The 16,592-nt window shown below is 42.4% G+C and overlaps 1 protein-coding gene and 1 long non-coding RNA gene across 2 annotated transcripts in view; one reads left to right on the top strand and one right to left on the bottom strand.

Moving 5' to 3' along the window:
- Nucleotides 1-14,694, bottom strand: part of Dennd11 (DENN domain containing 11) — a 41,043-nt gene extending 26,349 nt beyond the window's left edge. The window contains exons 1-2 of the mRNA XM_027952146.2: nt 14,427-14,694; nt 792-891 (exon numbers count right to left, since the gene is read on the bottom strand). Coding sequence (XP_027807947.1) covers nt 792-891; nt 14,427-14,694 — 368 coding nt within the window. The remainder of the gene's footprint in view (nt 1-791; nt 892-14,426) is intronic.
- Nucleotides 402-1,780, top strand: LOC114105614 (uncharacterized). The gene is made up of 2 exons (XR_003585051.2): nt 402-867; nt 1,503-1,780. It is a non-coding gene; the product is annotated as an uncharacterized lncRNA (long non-coding RNA).
- Nucleotides 14,695-16,592: the final 1,898 nt, after the last annotated feature.

The raw sequence follows: 16,592 nt of genomic DNA, 5'->3' as shown, positions 1-16,592 counted from the left end.
AAATAACAAAGTTCAGCCTTAAAACAAGCCACTTGACCTCACAGAAGAGACAAAGCTCACAGGGATAGAAAACTCGCCAGCTGAGGGTCATCTAGCTGCAGTCAGGACATCTGGTGAGCTTGCTGCTCAATTGCCCATGACCATGGACATATGGACACAGTCCTGTCCCATCCTGACCAGAATGGGGCAGCCAGACCAAGATCCATCTCTAAACCCCTCTGGAACTAGCTGCCTATTTTCTTGGCATAAACCATGATGATTCTTCTCTCACTTCCTGAGCCTCTGAAGTTTTCAATACTTCTGCCACTTTATTTTCTTCCCCTTTCTCACACTCTATCAGCTATGGTTTCAGTACAATGGGATTAAAGCTACAAAATTACCCTTAAGGTCTTTCTGCTTGCTCTTCCTCACAAAACTCACAATGCACCAATTACACAGAACTAAAAACTGGCTTTACTTAAAGCTGGAATTCCAACTTTCGGCACCTAGATGTCTTAAGTTAATCGACACTAAGCTGAAAACCACATTAAGCAAGGTCCACATTATTTCTTAGCAAGTCAGAGAACCTCTATGGTAGAGGTTCTTACCTTTGGGGATCATGAAACCCACTGAGAACTTGATGAAAGCTAGAGACCTTATTGCTGGAAAACTAATATGAGCACAAACTATGCATATATTTTCAGAACATTTATATACCCTACCTGAATACCCCATAAGAGCTCTTGTGCTCTGGAGAGTGTCAGGGGTGGGTGGAAGGAAATGATACAAGACCGAGGTTTGGAAGTACTTACATGAAGTCAGATTGAATTTTATGGGACCCACTGGCCATAGACTTGAATTCAACACCTTCAAGGTCAATGTCTTGAGGTAAGCACCATTCTACCATGTTTCCTGTGGGAAAAGGAGGATACAAGTTAAAAGAAACAAGATTATTCAAAGAAAAGGGCTTTATATGTACCACACATGGCTTCTCAAATATGTACAGCTGATTCAGCCTGGTACAGAGCCACACAGAGGCTCATGGGTTTGTCTCATGCAGGACCCAATGGATTACCCCACAGGACCAGAGGATGGGCAGCAAGGGAACCCTATCTCTGCTTCATTTGAACAGTCTCTTTTGGCTGATTGTCTTGTGTTCCGCCATTTTTCTCAGCCACTTCCAGATCTCCCTCTCATGGCCTCACTTCTGCCCTCATTTCCTTATCTCATATGCTCCCTTAATCCCTCACAATCTTGTTTCCATCTCACCTTTCTTCAGACACTAATAACTTTGATGAGTCCCAAAACTCTGTTTTTAAAAAATCCTCATTCCCACTGACCTCTTTGTGGTATCTCTCAATTCTTAAAAGTTTCTCTCCTTTCCACTGATTTCCCAGACAGAATACTATTTTGGATCTTTCCCCACTCCTCTGATCAGTGTGGTTCTGCTTCCCTTCCTCTTTCTCCTCTCTCCCCAAATGTGGCCCTTCTTCAAAGGTCAACTGTCAATTCTTTGCTTCCAGAATTTGGGGACAAAGTCACTCATCATTAATTACTGAGGTCAACTTTGGAGACACAAAATAGAACAAGACACAGCCCCTGATCATGAAGAGTCCAAAGACAAAGAAAAAAGGAAAGAGAAGGGTGAGTGCTGTCACAGAAAGTGGAATTTCAGAATGCAGCAAGGACAAACGTCTGCCAGACTGAGGGAATCCAGAGAACGCCTTGGAATACTCCTTATTGTTTTCATGCCTATTCCAAATTTTTCAAAATAAAACACTAAGTTACTTGTGAGATTTTACTTCTGAACAAACTTCCTATTAACACTCCATACCCTAATTTTCTAGGCATCAAAAATGCCATCCATAATCCCAGTCAACAACAGTGTGTCAGGTACTTGTGTGAGGCATCAGAGAACACAGTCCGGCGTTCCCAGGCAGCAGACAGCCACAGGCGTATCCAGTCCCACTAGGCGTTTTCAAGTAGTTTATTTGCAAAGGAGGAATCCTGATTCCAGCCAACTAATGAATTCACTAAAACAAAAAGCTTGAAAAGGGAATAGAAATTTCCTAAAACAGAAAGACTAGAATAGTAGTGTGCTTGCCAAGGTTATGGACAAGAAAGAGTGGTAAGAGGGTAAGCTTGGGAACAACAGTAAGGATTTGAAGCACATTCCCTCACATTCCTGTATTCCTCTCCTTCCATCCATGTTTATTATGTACATAGTTCAGTGGGGCTTCCCCTGTGGAATGCATCAGGACAGCTGGGGAATTTATAAAAGTGCCAGAGACCTTGCTGAGTTCTACAGAATCAATCTCTCCTTGCCCTGCCACACAGAAGATTCTGCTGATGTGTGCCAGAGGTGAGAATCCATGTGAGGGCCTCTTTCATCACAATGACAACACATGGCCAGCACGGAAGAGTGAAAACCCAGGACAGAGCCACCATGGCCCTCTATAGGTTCTGTCTTCCTTTTTCTCCACCAAGCTGTGTCTGCCAGTGCCCACTGCCTTTCCCTTCCCCGCTCCACAGGCTCCCACTTAGTTTTCTTTCTCCAACACAGCCTGTCCACAACTGCTCAACAGCCCGTAAAACTCTAATGTACCTAAACTTTGTACTGAAGTGTAACAAGAGCACAAATTACAACTACACAACCCATTCGATTTACCTAAATTTAATTACAGCCCAGTTCAAGAAGCAGAAAGCACATTATCTGCATACCAAAGGCCCCCTCAGAGCCCTCCAAGTCATATTCTCTCTCAAGACCCTGACTTCATGAATTAGCTTTGTTCTTTTTGAAATTTCTATAAATGCAGTCATAGTTTTTCTGTCTTCTTTTGCTCAATATACTTGTAGGAGACACCCACCTTCATGCATGTGGCAACAATTTGTTCTTCTATGACTTCTGTCATATGCCTAGCAGTTCATCTACTTAACTGTTGATGCCCCTTTAGTTTATTTTCAGTTTAAATCTACTGCAACCAGCACTGCTGTGAACAAAATTCTGTACTTGTCATCTGGTGAATATATGGGTAGTATCTCTGTAAAGCACTAACCTGGTTATACTAAACTATACTCAGAATTCCCTAGCTTGCATATTTCCAGTTGAGATTTGGAAGTCAGAAGTGAAACAGTAGCCATGTTGTGTTCACATGAGTGTGGGAGTATCAGGCAGCTCACCTCCATTGTGGCTTGTCACAGGCTCAGCACAGAGGTGAGAGGCAGCAGCCAGGCCCGCCAATGCTAGATGCTCCTTCAGCTTCTCTGACTTCTAAGCTAGGTATTTTTTCAACTCCATAATGAAGGACACCAGCTCTTCCTATAGGAAATCCACGTCTTGGAGTCTGACCCAGCCAGGTTCCTGTCCATCATAAGTTCCAGACATTCCCCTTTCCACCTTTTTGCCCTTCCTCCATGACTGTCTACTAAGTGGATCTCAAGCAGCATCTCAGAGACAAGACCACAGCTTTCACAGGCTGCCCACTAGCTCCCACTGTTCCACCGAACAATTCCTGCAGGAAATCCTTTTATGTTTCTCCTCATTCTACTCCTCTGATTGACTGAACTTCGACTGAAACAACATGCACACATTTCTGTTGACTATATCCCTAAAAGCAGAACTGCTTTAAACTAAGGAAACTTCTATGATTCTTAAGCTTATGTTAATAGAGTTTCTGCAAAAGAAGAAAAAAATTTCAAAAGTTGTAAAGGGGATTTTTTTTTTAAACCAAATTATCTTTTTTGGGGGGTGGGTGGGTACCAGGGATTGAACTCAGGGGCACTCAATCACCGGGCCACATCCCTAGCCCTATTTTGTATTTTTTATTTAGAGACAGTGTCTCACGGAGCTGCTTAGTGCCTCCCTGTTGCTGAGGCTGGTTTGAATTCACAATCTTCCTGCCTAAGCCTCCCAAACTGCTTGGGATTACAGGTGTGGTGTCACCACACCTGGCTTGACCAAATTATCTTAAGTGAAACAAAGATGGACTCATTTCTTTACTATAAGGACTTCTCAGAGCCTTTAATATGCCATTCTATGTTGTGAATCTCAATGAGATCAAAATATTGCTTAATGTTTCCCAAAATTATTTGGCTACTACACATGCTTTTATGGAGCATCTTAAGGGATTAATTTTATAGAAGCCATTTTTGTCTTTTTTTTTTTTTTTTTAACAATTGCTAAGCTGCAAGCTGTCCTCAATATCCTCTCTACCTTTCTCATATGGACTAAAACTCACCGTTTTTATATTGGTTTATGGCCTCCCAAATGAAGACTGTTTCTCAGTACCTTCTTGCATGCAGGCTATGTGAGTAAATTCTAGCCAGCAGAATGTGGACAGAAGTATGTAGTTTCTAGACTGTGCCTGAAAGAGAAGAAGCTGCCCTTTTCTCCATTCTGCTGTCTGGAATGTGGACGTGGTGACATAGCATGGCAGAGAAGATGGAATCATAAGCCAAAATAAGCCCACATCACTGGATGACTCCGGGGGATCTGAGCCAGTATTCCACCCCTCCGCCAGCTACCTACAGTCACGTGAAAAAGAAATGAAATCCTATCTTGACTAAACCACAGTTAATTCAGATTACTGGCATTTATGGCCAAACCTATGTCCTACTTAATACAACTGACCTAGAGGATAAAATCCCCAACCCTTAGCTGGTTCTCAACGGCCTCCTTGTTCCTCTGTGCCTGATAAATCACAGAAATGGAAAGAACCCAAGGGAGGAAATGACATCCTGTTGGTTACAGGATGGACTTCTAGATGGGCACAAGTCCCTCTGCGTTGAGAGGAAGGTCCATCAGGACCGGGATGGTGAATCATGTAACGGGACAGAGGCTCCAGAATGCCACTCTGGCAAGAGTCATCTTAACCCCACAGGAAGTACATTTCTGCTAGCATATTCCTTGAATGAAAGGAAAGCAGATACAGCTACAGTGGCCCTTATCCCAACCTATTATAATGTCTTGGATGTCTATCTTGAGGAGTCTGTGAACTTCTAAAGGCAGGAACTCTGCTTGTTTGCCTTCACATCTCAACAAATCACAGTGCCTAGCACAGGCCAGGAAGGGAATTTTTAAAAATCTAAACAAAATAAAACAAAAAAAACCCCCACAAAACAGTTTAAAAGCTAATCGATGAATCAGTATTAATACCCTGGAATTGGTAAATACTGTGGTTATGAAGGAACATGACCTCATTGTGTCTGAGGTCTTATATCTACAACCTACTTTCAAATGGCTCAGAGAGGAGGGGGATATATATCTATATCTGTTTATGATAAGTTCCACTAATTTCATTTGCTTAGTTTGTGTCATATAATTGATATATTAAGGAACAATTTGAACACAGAGAACCTCACATTTGCTTATGCAATAGGCTCAATAAAATCCTAATGAAAACCCCACAACATTATCTAGCGCATATTGACAAATTAATTCTAAAGTTTGTATGGAAAGGCAAAAGACCCAAAATAGTCAACACAATTCTGAAGAATAAAGTTGGAAGACTAAAATTATCCAATGTCAAGACTTACTATAAAACCACCATAATCAAGATAATATGATATTGGAGAAATATCAGAAAAAAAATTAGTGGAATAGAACAGGAAATCCAGAAACAGATCCATAGCAGTATATTTGACACATCTTTGCCATAAAGCAAAGGCAATGGAGAAAAGAGTCTTTTCAACAAATGATGTGGGGTGTGTGAACATCCATGTGCAAAAAAAAAAAAAAAAAAAAAACTGGATACAGACCTTATGCCTGTCACAAAACTTAATTCAATATGCATAGCAGACCCAACCATAAAATGCAAAATCATAAAACCTTCTAGAAGATTTTCCTAGGAGAAAATCTAGTCTTAGGTTTAGCAATGAGCTTTTAACTACAATACCAAAAGTACAAAACCATGAAAGAAAAATTGATAAGGTGAACTTCATTAAACTTAAAAACTTATAATGTGTGAAACACACTATCAAGATAATTAAAAGAAAAGCCAGTGTGAAAGAAAATATTCACTAAATATATAACCAATAAATGACTGTTTTCCGAACCACACAAAGAATTCTTACAATCCAACTATTAGAAAACAAACAATCCAATTTTTAAAATAGGCAAAAGACCTGGACACTTTATCAAAGAAGGTAAACAACAGCAAATAAGTATATGAAAAAATGTTGATCATTATACCTCATCAGGGAATTATAAACTAAAACAATGATGAGATACCACTAGGCTCCTATTAGCATGGCTAAAATTCAAAACATACAATGTTGACAAGAATGTGGATGAAGAACTCTCATTTATTTCTGGTGCAACCAAACAGTACTGTAGGGCCACTCTAAAAGATAGTCTGGTGATATCTTTACAAGACTAAACATAGTCTTATCATATGACCCAGTAGTCATGTTTCCTTGTAGTTATCCAAATGAGTTGAAACCTATATCCACACAAAAACCTACAAACATGTTTATGGGGGCAGTTTGTCCACAATTGCCCCAAACTGGAAGCAAAAAAAATGTCCTTCTGTTAAGTAAATGAATAAACAAACTGTGGGATATCCATAAAATGAAATAGTGTTCAGAAATAAAAAGAAACGAGCCATGGAGTCATGAAAAAAATACGGAGAAACCCTAAATGCATACAGTCAAAAAGACTATCTACTGTATAAGTCCAATCATGTGACATTCTTGACAAAGGCAAAATTATAGCCACAGTAAAATAATCCATGAGAAGGGAGGAATAAGCAGGTAGTGCACAAGGGATTTTTAGGACAGTGAAGCTACTCTGTGTGTTACTGATATGGTGGATAGATAATCTCTCTGAATTCTTTAAAACCCACAGAACGGTACAGGAGAGTGAACCCTAATGTAAAGGTTAATAAATTCATACAATAAGGTAATAATATTGGCTTATCAATTGTAACAAATAAACCATACTAATGAAAGATGTTCATATCAGAGGGAAACTATATATGGAGTTGGGGGAGGTGGTATAAAGGGAATCTTCTGTACTTTCTGCTTAAAGTTTTCTCTGAGCCTTAAACCACTCTAAAAAATATTAATTTAAAAAATTTAATTGATGAGTTAACCTAGGTTAATTGCCCTAGGATGGCAATGATATTATGGCTATACAGAAAAAAAAAAAAGCCTTAGATTTATATTGAAGTATTGAGAAATTAAAAAGTCATGGCAACTCACTTTCAAATAGCTCCACAAAGATAAATGTATATAAATATAAAATATCCACCACATACACAGTCAGTTCTTCTATAACACTTGATAAGTGTTCCAAGACAATGATATCAGAGAATAATTTGATTGTAGGGAATTTCACATTTGTTTACACATGATCATAAGAAACTGTGAATTCAGAAAACAATATTCATGAACCATGAAGGAAAACCCCAAAATTCACCTTAGACTTGTACCTGCCACCTCAGGTCACCATGTATCATGAGCCACTCCTACCTACCTCTAGTGTCACAATTTTCCATTGCCTTCAGATAGCCCTTCTTCTACTATTTCACTGTGACTTACACATCCAACCCTTCTGACACTCCCATACACAAGCTCCAGGTCTTTCGAAGGTGAAGTTCCATCTTTATTTAGTATGTATGTGTTTTATAACTATTTAATGTAGGCAAAAAGTTTTATCATTTGTATTAACTTCCTTTTTTTAAAGAAAAAATATGTTATTGACAAAGTTTTTAAAAAATATATATATATATTTTTTTAGTTGTTGATGGTCCTTTATTTGCTTATTTATATGTGGTGACAAAGTTTTTGAGGGCTTGTCTGTGACTCTGTTTTTCTCAGGAGCCCTGTGATTTTTCATAGCAGAGAGAATTTTGGAGCAGGTATTTCAAGTTCAAGGAAATTGACGATGTAAGGACCAAGGCAATATGACAACTGTCAACAGATGGGACTCTATGTGAAGGAGATACAGATTCTCACATTAATATCCTTTCAACTTTTCTGAGATTGAATGAATTTAAACATACAGATTTGGAAAAACAATTCAAATAGTAGAAATGGGAAACATAGAGGACTTTGCAAAACCAAACCAATTGAGAGAATGTATGATAGCCAAAAAGAATTAACATGACTTGAGGTTGCTCTTCTATAGAAATACTGCAGACTGGAAACCAAAGTATATATGGAACATACAGGGGTTTAAAGGAAAGTACAAAATTGCAAAAAAAAAAAAAAAAAAAAAAAAAAAAAGCATTTCTTATAAGAAGCCATTTAATGGCAGAAAAACCTTACATTGAATGCCACCTATCATTCATACTCTATGCTCTGAGCTTTTTCAAATATCCTCATTATATTAATGAAAACTTAACCAAGAAGCTGGAATCTGGAAGGATTGAACAAGAGAATCCTCAAAAAGAGGAGTTGCCTCTGACAACATGCCCTTCCCTAACCTGTTCTTCTTCCAAACCCACATCCTCCCTCTTCTTGGGCCACATCTTGGGCCTATCCCAGGTACCTGTGGACACTGCCTCACCTCTTCTGCAAAGATAATTTACAAGGAGGAGTTCACAAGACCAAGGGAGGAACAAATGTGGCAATCTGTATTGTGTACATTCAGCCTGTCACTCAATAAATATTGGTGGAGCATAACTCGTCAGCACAGTGCCAGGTGCTCAGCTCATGCAAAAGCACGTGTGTCCTTGTTTAAAGGAACCTGGACTAACAGATTGCTGGGCTGGCAGCTCAGTTACCAGGGAAGCCAGAAAGGCTGTGGATGTACAGATGGTCTGAACTCTGCTACTTCAGTGCTCCAAAAGTCAGCCTAGTGGGTGTGCATGAGAGGGCCTCCAAGAGTTGGTGTTTTAGAAGACTCTAGGCGAAGTGAGATAGAGGCTGTACCATCTACATAAAGGATTGCCTCTGTCTTCCAACTATTCTGCTTAAATGTGAAATGGCCTTACCCCTGGGGCATTCAAGAATTCATCAACCATCATTTTTGAGGAATAAAAGACTGCGGCTACTGTTACTGCTGCCTCATAAAAAGTCCCTCTTAAAATATTTAAGGTAGAGAAACTAGTGCTCTTGAACTAAAATGATCTCTAATGGGAAATATGTGATTTTTTTTCTTTCTCTTTCCTCTGTTGGGTGGCTCCAGTCAAGCACTTCCTCTTGAGATCTTCATATACTGAATGGTGACTGCCCCAGCTTGACATCCTCTTACAGCTCCTCTGACCCAAGAGTGGACTGAACTCTCTACAGTTCCCTCCAACATGTGTCTTCAGTTTAATCTGTCAGCTTCCTCCCATTAGTGTACACACACATATCCCCTAATTCCAGCCAGAAAATAAAAGGGAATCTTGTCTCAGCAATTAAGGCAAAAATCCAAGAGCATTCTTGGTCCTGACAACACAATTCTTTTATATAAATCACCTCTTTAGGGACCACCAAATCCCAGAGATGGAAGAAACTTCAACAGAGTAATTGGTTCAGACCCCAACCTGCCCATATCAATTGACTTTTGACTTGAAACTCTTAACACCAAATAGGATGAGGGCACATGCAAAGCAAAGAGAGAAAGAGTCAATATAAAGAGCCCTGAGTTAGGCAGAACTTAATCCTGGTGATTGCAAGTCAGCCATATGTCAGTCTGTGGCTGAATTTCAATGCATTACTTTTACATAGAAAAAAAAATTCCAATTCACAGACCCCATCTGATTTCTTACTGGAAGTGAATGGGGTGGTGGATTATAGGGAAATAATGCAGGTCCCGGAGGCAGGTAGACCCTGGCTCTGGCCCCACCGCTCTGACCAGCCCACTTCATAGCTTTGTGCATCTGTTTTTCTCATCATTACAATGAAGACTGTTGGGAGAATCTGAGGCAAGGTCCATAAAGCCTGTAGCACATACTGGACATGCAGCAAGTGGTAGATATTATGATGCCCTCTCCAGTTTTTCTTCCTATAGATTTCAAGAAGGAAAACTTAACTTACAACAGATGGCTACAAACTGGCTTTCCCTTTAAAAACCACAAACAGGTGAAGTTCCAATAGCCAAGGAAAGATTCTGCCAGTGTGGGATTCATCAAATCAATCACAACTGCATTCAAAATCAACCACAATTGTATTCCACTGACATCTGATGGAAAACACAGAGAAAGCACAGTGACCTAGGAGGCTTCCTTGTTGGGCATCAGAACAGGCTTTTCCTTTGCCTGTGAGCTTGCCCTTCTCAGCACTGCTCTTTGCATTTCCAAATTTTTCCATTCTCACTCACTCTGTCACTACACCACCCCCCATTGCTGGGGCCATTTATTATCTGAACCAAGTCAGCTGACCTGGGCAGGTTCCAAGCTATGCCTTAGGCACCAGACCAAACCCTAAACTCACTGTGCCTTTCCACTGGCTCTGTTGTTAAAAGAAATGCTATATCTTCTTGACTGTACAAGAAATTTATGGAGATTAAAATTAGTATGTGTGAGCAATTGAAAATATGCCCATCTGACATAAGCATGGAGCCTCTAGGTGCACTAAATGAAACAGGCGATTAGATATAATTCGGGCATTGGCTAGAGGCTGACGGAGAACAGATAGCAATTATCTTCTAATCTGGAAGACTAAAAGAAGAAACAGCTTGAAAACCTTACCAGATGATATGACTTACAACCATTTTCTCCCCTTCCAAGTCATCCCGATATAAACACACAAAGCATAGAAGTTTCCCCCAGATACCCACAAAACGGCTCTGGGTGAAATGTAGAGGTGTAAAATGAATCTCATAGAGAAACAATAGAAATAGGTGGACTCAGGTGACCATGAACTGCAGGTCCAAAGCTTCATCAACTTCAGGCCCACACATAGTCCTGGCGCACTGGGGAGATAGCTACTGCCATCACCACCAAGTGTAACAAAATCTTTTCTTTTAAGCAGAGAAGACAAAATATAACTAGAATCCCAAAGAACAAAATAAAAACTAAAATCAGGAACTAAATTATGGGGTTAACACAATGAAAAAGCAATATTCTGGCTGCCAACCCCTTCCACTTGGCTTGCAGAATTAGCATCTGGGCCTGATTTCAATAGCAGCTTTGTAGCCCAGACGGCAAGTACCACCATCCTACAGCTAGCTCCCTGCTCCAGATAAAGTGGGTGCATGTGTGTGTGTGCGTGCGCAAGTGTGTGTGTATGTATGTGTGGGTGCTTGCAAGAATACATGCCGACATGCACCTCGCCTTGAACCCAAAGCCCCTAGTATATGTATCATTTATAGATCCAACAACTAAAATTTCAAGCCATGAGTCCAGTGAAAATAGTCTTTGTTTCTACCTTTTCTGATTTTTCTTACAGATGCCCTATCCAGCTTTCCAAAACTTGTATCTAAAAGTGTAAAAGAATTTTTCTTATTTTCATTCACCAGCTGGAGAATCACTGAGCAGATTCTTGCCCAAAGACATTCTAAGAGATCCACTTTTCCCTCACACTTTCTTAAATCAACTTCCTTACAGATGAACCACAGCTATGGTTCTCTCCTCTCCCATTCAGCCTCTCCCTCCCCTCCCCCTCTCCCCCCCCCCAACCCCAGATTTGGACACCTACAACAGTAAGCCACACTGGGTGAGAGGATGCATGAAATGCCCATGACCTGGGCAGTAAGTGACCTATGAATGGAAACTGAGGGCATGGGTGGGAGACTTGAGGGAGAGACTAAGCAGAGAGAGAAAAAGTATAGACAAATCCTCCCACCTAGCAATTTCTGTGATATGCTCAGATTTTGGTAAAGAAGCAGTATTCCCCTTTTCTACTTTTGGAAACACAGGCTAAAGGAGGGCAAAAGTCTGGCTGGACCAATATTAAGTAGGAAAATACAGCAGATTTGCCTCAGAAGAGTAAGGAAAACCATAGTCTAAAGTTAGGAGATACAATTATGGTCCCTCCAGCACATGAGGTACCTGTAGGCCTCATCTCTCCTGAACCTGACTTCCAAAAACACCACACAGGACCACCAGGTACTTTCTGACGGCCATCGTCCTAAAGCTAAACTTTGAGGCCCAGTGAACTTCAGTAACATTTATTCACTTGTCTTCTACTTTTAAAAGTTGTGCCATATAACTTTATCTCATCTAAGTACTATCCTATTATTTTTTACAGAATGAAAAGTGCCATTAGGATTGGGATAGATAAAAGAGAGACAAGTTTACAGAAAAAAACAACTGCTCCCCTCCCACCAAAATACCAATGAAAGCTAACAGTGCTCACACACAGCATGCCTCTCTCCTTCTTCCTCCTAGATCCCTATGTAAGTAATGATGGGATCTTAAGGAGCAGAGGTTCAGGCAGTGTAGCCTACTAGAAAGAAACTAGACAGAGTCATGTATTTATTGGTTAGTTAACATTTCCAAAGTACTTTGCCATCCTTGGTGTGTATCCTACATATAATCATCAATTTATAAATTATAATTAAATCAAACAGGATTATAGTAAAATACCTGCACAAAGTGTCACAACATTAATTATAATACATACTTTCCACATCAGCCTTAGTCTGAAAGTCATTTCACATATCCACTCCATACATACAAACCCACAAAACCATTCTTACTGTCTGTGACTGACAAAGTATTACAGAAGGCCCTAGCTCTTGGGTGCCTTTATAAATTGATTGATGCCAATTATAAAATGATCAACACAAATAATTGACAAATACCAATAACTGATCAATTATCAATATTATCAGCTCTGTGATTAGCATAGGATTTTCTTTTCCTGTTCCTAGGCTTATCATCAGAGAGCTACCACTACTGAATCAGACTCATTAATGATCTCTTTCCATTTCTTCAATTACTTTTAAATACTTGCCAGTACTTTTAAATACTTACTTTTAAATATTATACTCCCATCTATTTACCTGGTGATGGGGTAAGAAATAAGGAATATAATTTGTTACAAAGTACCTAATTTTGTCTAGAATTAAAGGTTGCTTTGGTCAAAAAGCCCAATATTTTTCATACTGTTGGTATCTGGAAATCCCAATCATATTTGAATCAAGCAGCACATGTAATAAGCTTAAAAAAGAAAAAAAAAGGTAGAAAATACCAATATGCACAATGTAGAAGGGGTCGGCACTATTTCATGAAATTTTGATTTCCATTGGGTACATTGTCTATGATGGAAGTGTATTGGCTGTGAAATGTTTCATATGGTGGGTCAAATCAAAAATTTGAAAGCCACTGGAATGGGGCAAAAGAATTAACAGGATTCAGAAAGGCATGAGTTCAACTCCCCACAAAACTTGTCACCAAAAGAGGGACTTACTCCTGGGTGAATCCCACATTCTGCCAGTGACTTGCCAGCTCCAAATCCTTTACCAAAGTTAAGTTACCCTGCCTGGAAGCCATCATCTTCTATCAAATCTGAGTCCCCTCCTCCAGATCAGAACGTTTTCCCTCCATCCCTCCCCACACCACCCCTCCCCACAAGCCTGGAAGGAACACCCCAGAAAGCAGCAAATACGTTCCCTTCCAGACAGGCACTCCAAGCTCCAGGAATCCCAGGAGAGATGGACAGGGCTACACGCCTGGGTGCTCTTAGGCCCTAGATTAAGCAAGACTCACGCCTTAAACAAATCCTTCCCCCAGTTCTGAGCAACAGAACAGCTATCGGGTTTAGACGCCCCTTTCAGACCATTAGGTCTCTCAGAGACCTATCTATGCTTTCACTTCTTATTCCCCATAGAATCTCTCGCTCTTAGAAAGCACGGGCCCTTACTGGTTAGTTAGCTTAAAATCATGTGAGACAACCTTTTAATTCTCCAAACATCCCAGAAAGCCTATCCGGGAAGCCTTCTCCTTCAATTGGACTTTCATGGATTCTCTCAGCCCCATCCCTGAATGCTCTCGGTAATAATTCCTCAAAATAACGCCGTCAGGGAAAGTGAAGTTGGCTGCTAGGAAAGTTACGGTGGTGGGGCGGCCGGCAGAGAGGGCGGACACCCTGGGACCGGGAAGCTTGGACCTGCAGTTGGAGGAGGCGTTCACCTGGGAGCTCCTCTCTACGTGAAAAATCTTCTAGCCAAGAAAGAAAACAAAAGCCAACGTGCCTGGGGCCACCCACCGGATCCGCCACCACTGGAGCAGCGCAAACAGGACTGTGGGGACGAGGCACGGGCTGGGGGAGCTGAGAGCTGCGGCGGGACGACCGGAGCCGAGGGCCGGCGGGGCTGGGAACAAAGCCCCGGGGTCCGCTCCGAGGGGGGCGCGCGGGACCTCCCGAGGCGCTGGTCTCTGCGGACGGGGGCTGGCGGCACGCTGCCCCCTCCACGCGCTCCGCGTAGCCCCAGAGCCGAAGGACTGGGGTCGACGGCTAAAGAAGGCAGGTGTGCAGGTGCGAGTGCGCGCGCAGCGGCTGCCCCTGCGCCCCCCAAAACCTGGGGGCGGTCGGACCCTCTCCCCGCCCCTCGGTCCCGGAGCCGCTCTCACCCGAGCGAGGATCGAAGGTGACCACAAACACGGCCACCACCTGGTCCTCCTCCACGTCGCCCAGCTCCAGGCGCCCGGGCTGCAGCAGCACCTCGGATGGAGCAGGCTCCTCGGGCTCCCGCCTCCGGGGCGGCTCCGCGGCCGGCCGCGCGCCCCCGCCGCAGCCCCGGGCCCGGCCTCCCGCCTGCAGCTCCGGGGCCTGCGGCAGCGAGACGGCGGGGCCCTCGGCCCAGCGCAGCAGCGGCGCCGCGTCTCCCTGCTCCACCATGGCGAAGCGAGGAGGAGCCGCGGGCGCGAGGGGCGGGGCGGGCTCGGGCACTCCCCTCGCCGCGCCCCCGCCCGCGCCCGCCGGGCTCGCGCTGCCCGGGCCCCGTCGGCCCCGGGCGCCCGCCCTGCGCCCACTGCCCTCCAGCCCAGGCGCCCTTCTCTGGGAGCCCGACGAGGCGTGGCGGAGCAGGCTCCGGCGCCCCGCGGCCTGGCTGGAGGCTTCGTGTGTGCATTTACGTATGTGGGTGCTCGTCACTGGGAGAGTGGTGCAGGACGCGCATCCCTGGGTCTGTCCACCTGCGCGTGGGTGAAGCGCTTTCCCACTAGGATTCCGTGGTATAAATGTACCACTCTGAATTTTTTATACGTCACCTTTATTTTTAAAATCCCATGGTCCTAAAGACCATGACACTCGTATTATATAATACTGAACGTGTGGCAAAATGTGCTCCTAAGCTGGGAAGGAAAGCAGAGGAACCCTGGCTACTCAGGTGTTTTGAATATACACAAATAAAGCCTGAAGGGGGTAATGGGGTTGGCATTTGGAAATTTTATTCTGTTTCTGTAGCAAACCAATTAAGATGCAAATTATTTATTTCCTGATGTATCTACAACTCAAGGGTATTAAACTAGGGGGCGCTGAGGCACTTTGGGAGGTATTCCCACAAAAGATCAGGAACACCCTAAATTGTATGGTCTTGGAAACTAAGGATTTTCTATGGAACCCCCTTTAGAAATTTTAAAAATAAAAATGTGAATACCTCAACCCTTGGGGGTCAATGTGATAGCTATGTAACTTTCAGTGGAAGTATAAACACGAAATAAGATTAGCCATGAAAATGAGAAAAAATGAGGTGGCAAGAGAGAATTGCTCAGATACACAATTCATCCAAGGTTCAGGCAGGCCCCACAGCGCCTGTTTTCAGAAGGACTCAGTGAATTTATGTGTTAGGTGTTGCTCCAGGCCAGTTATGAAGATCCATGTCCTATGTGACCAAGATATAATAATATGATTTAATCCTGTTCCCAAGAAGATAATCAATGACCACCTAAGCTTACTGCTTTGGTCCAAAATCTATGATTTAACCATGAAACATTTTACCCTAAAGAGTAAAGATTGCTCCCATCATTTCTATATTTAGTTCAACCTGACTCCCATGGCCAAGGGCAAGTAAGTGACCATCTATCACTCTCTCCATGGAGCATATAGATAGCAACTGCAATGGAGGGGGAGCTCCTGTACAGTCCAGTCAAGGCCAGGGTGAGGGCAGCCAAGGCCATTTGGCTCATTCAAGGGCCCACCACTCTGGGTTTTACACAAATTCTCCAGGCCAGACACTGAGGAAGTTGCTACTTCAGAAGACCAGACAAAGACCACACAGTCAAAGCTTCTGAAATTTTTATTTTTAAATATAAAAAAGGGGTTCATAGAAGACGCTTAATTTCTAAAGTCATCAGCTTTAAGGCAAATGGACTTTCTCTTTGTCCCCTGAAGGACTTCTTTTCCTGATCTTTTCGGGGTAATATCTGCACCCTAAAAAGCCTCAACACCTCCTAATTTAACACCCTCAGGCTGTACATATACCAGGAAATGAATGTATAGTATCCATCCCTATCAGAAAAGCAAAATTTCCAATCCACACCCCAAACCCATTTTCAGTCTTCATTTAAGTATAAGTATATTCTAGCTCACCAACCATTATGTCTATCTTTATATTCCTAGTACCTAGTAGGCGCTCAAAAAATATTTGTCAACAAAGTAAATGAATGAAAGTAGAGAATTATACCCCTATACAATAGAACCTCTTGCCATGCTTTATCTAGTATCTTGCACTAGTAGCAGATGCTCAAAAATGTTAGTGATATGGTGACATCCCCTCTTAGCACACACATTCACAG

This window comes from Marmota flaviventris, chromosome 1 (genome assembly GCF_047511675.1).
Source record: "Marmota flaviventris isolate mMarFla1 chromosome 1, mMarFla1.hap1, whole genome shotgun sequence".
Taxonomy (NCBI): domain Eukaryota; kingdom Metazoa; phylum Chordata; class Mammalia; order Rodentia; family Sciuridae; genus Marmota; species Marmota flaviventris.
Note: the sequence above shows the minus strand (reverse complement) of the source record. Positions and strands in the feature narration are given on the sequence as shown.